The sequence below is a fragment of the Perognathus longimembris genome, chromosome 9 (assembly GCF_023159225.1).
Source record: "Perognathus longimembris pacificus isolate PPM17 chromosome 9, ASM2315922v1, whole genome shotgun sequence".
NCBI classification, from domain to species: Eukaryota; Metazoa; Chordata; class Mammalia; order Rodentia; family Heteromyidae; genus Perognathus; species Perognathus longimembris.
The window spans coordinates 31,536,689-31,539,782 of NC_063169.1; the positions used below are offsets into that span (position 1 = coordinate 31,536,689).

General features: G+C 39.5%; 1 protein-coding gene across 1 annotated transcript; it reads right to left on the minus strand.

The window, feature by feature from the left end:
* Positions 1 to 427: 427 nt before the first annotated feature.
* Positions 428 to 2,619, minus strand: LOC125357169 (probable ATP-dependent RNA helicase DDX5). The gene is given in 1 exon segment (XM_048353899.1): positions 428 to 2,619. A coding segment is annotated over 1 exon segment (1,845 nt). The 5' UTR covers positions 2,581 to 2,619; the 3' UTR covers positions 428 to 735.
* Positions 2,620 to 3,094: the final 475 nt, after the last annotated feature.

A 3,094-nucleotide genomic window follows, 5' to 3' on the forward strand; every position in this document is an offset into this window, starting at 1 on the left:
TTTTCAGTCTAGCCTACATGTATTCTAGTATATAGATGCCTATATAATTTATATCTAAATATAAATGATGAATTTTGGAGTTTATAAAAAGAAATACCACAGGCATACTGGGTATAGGATCTCTCTACTTAACATTCGTTCCTATTTTATTCTCTTTTTTCCAATTTATCATTTTCTCTTTCAAAGTTGAACTCTTGAATTATTTGACTCTAAATAGAAGGTTTTCGGGGTATTTTTTACTTCCTGGAGTTCTCGTCAGTTTGCTTTCTAATATACCTGGTTATTTCAGTTCAGTTTTTCAGAAATGAAATAAGTCAATATATTACATATATAATATAAATATGTATTTAAGTACATATATAACATATATTTCACATATATGGATATATATATATACTTTTACTCAGTTTTTTCCCTTAGTCATTTATTTTTTTCAGTCTTCAAATATCTTTTATTGGAAGGCCATGCATTGCCTTCATTTATTGTATTTCAAATCACTGTACAGTTACTTTTGTGAAAACACTGCCTGAATTTTCTAGTACAAAAAAACCCTAAAAATTGTTTCAGGAATGTAGAGAAATATCCAACTTAAATAGCGAAAAAGTGCACCATAATTACTGCTGCACTGCAGTCATTTCTGCATTTCCCATGTTTCTTAAATAACTATCTTGTCTGATAACACACAATATAAAGAGCAATTATGAAAAACAGACATTTACATATACTTCTAAAGTCTTATTGAAAATATCCTGTTGGCATTGGATAGCCAATCATAGGCGCAGCCGCAGTAGCAGGATACGCATATGCCTGTTGGTTCATACCATTGTGCATATTTGGAACATTACTTCCGTATTGCTGAGTGCTATCATAACCATTCTGGTAAGTCCCTGTTGGATTACCAGTCCTAAAACTGGTCTGTATACCAGCAGACACAAAATTACTTCCAAAGCTCCCATTGGTGTAATTTGCAGCACTGTAAACACCATTCTGAGTTTTTGCCCCAAATTCTCTCTTAAGCAGACTAGAGTAACCTCTGTCATAATTTTCCCTGTCTCTAAAGGTATTAAATCCACCCCTTTTGCCCACAGAGTATCTGTCGTGGCGGTCATACTTCATGCCTCCTCTACCCCTGGAACGACCTGAACCTCTGTCTTCGACCAACTGAAGCAACTTGGGATTAATTGCTTGATTAGCTTCACGAAGCACAGAGATAAGGTTGCTCACTTGCTTTATGTTATTAGGTGTAAAGAAAGTGTATGCTGTGCCTGTTTTGGTACTGTGAGCAGTTCTTCCAATTCGTTGAATATAATCCTCTGAGGAGTTAGGGTAGTCATAATTGATGACAAATTTCACATCTTCCACATCTAGCCCTCTGGAGGCCACATCTGTAGCAATCAGAATAGGAGCTTTTCCATGTTTGAATTCATTTAGAACCCAGTCACATTCCTGTTGACTTTTGTCACCACGGATACCCATAGCAGGCCACCCATCTCTCCTCATCTTTCTGGTAAGTTCATCACATCTTCTTTCGGTTTCAACAAAAACAATGGTTTTATTCTCCTTCTCGCTCATGGTCTCTTCCATTAGACGAATAAGTTTTTCATCCTTCTCTACATCATGACATACATCCACAATCTGAAGAATGTTGTGGTTTGCACTCAGTTCTAGTGCACCAATGTTTATATGAATGTAATCTTTCAGGAAATCTTCAGCAAGCTGTCTTACTTCTTTTGGCTAAGTCGCACTCCACATTAGGGTTTGTCTATCAGGTCTTATCTGATCCACAATCTTCCTTATTTGGTGTTCAAAACCCATATCAAGCATTCTATCTGCTTCATCAAGGACAAGGTAGGTTCTTCTTCTCATATTGGTTTTCCCACACTCTAGAAAGTCAATCAGTCTTCCAGGCGTTGCAATACAGATCTCCACACCTCTCTCCAAATCACGTATTTGTGGTCCCTTGGGAGCACTACCATAGATGCAAGTAGACTTTAAACGACAAGCTTTACAGTATTCAGCAGCTACTTGCTGCACCTGCTGGGCCAGTTCTCGAGTTGGTGCCAGCACCAAACAAATAGGCCCATCACCTCTTTCTAGGAATGGCTGATGATTGATGTGAACGATGGCAGGCAGCAAATAAGACAACGTTTTCCCAGATCCAGTCTGTGCTACTCCAACCATGTCCAATCCACTAAGAGCAACTGGCCATCCCTGAGCTTGAATAGCCGTGGGTTCAGTAAAGTTCTGCCTTGCAATCACATCCATGACATTTGCAGGGAAATTTGCTTCAAAGAAATTCAAAACTGGCTTTGGACAGTTGTGACCTTTCCCTGTAATTTCCTTGCTTCTTCTATATGTCTCTACCTCTTGTGCTGTGCGCCTAGCCAAATCAGGATGTTCTTGATAAAAATTCTTTTCAAATTTGGGGAGCTCATCAAGGTTCCACTTCTTTTTAACTAGTTTCTCCCCAGGATTTCCAAACTTCTTTCCAGATAGGGGTCCTGCCCTACTCCCTCCAAATCGAGGCGCACCAAACCCTCGATCCCGGCCGCGGTCCCGGTCACTCGAATAACTCGACATGGCGTCAATGGTTGCGGTTGATGGGGCACTAAGTGAAGAGAATCGTCGCTGGGAGTGGCAACGACGACGAAGCCTCTGTGGGGGCAGCAGCAGCGGAGGGACAAGAGCCGGAGCTGCGCGACCTGAGGACGATGGAAATGAATGAGGTCTCCCTTAGTCATTTAAATTATACTAATTCTAAAGTTTTTAATGGAGATTTATTCCCTAATATGTCATTTGTCTATTGTTTGCTTAGTTGCTTGTCTTGTCCATGATGTTCCTTTTAATTTTTTGTTTTAGATTTTTTTTATTGTCTTTAAGTAGCTGAACAATTGGAATTTAATTCAGTTTACAAGTATAATGTTACCCTTCCATCCATTTTTTTTGCCTATCTCTCCCAATCCTACCCATCACCTCACATTACTAGGTTCCATTTTCACATGCCCATTAAATATTATCACCACCACTTTTCCTCTCTCCATTACCCTGTGCTCCTCCCCTTGAACTCCCTGCTTCCCAACAACATGTTTCAGCA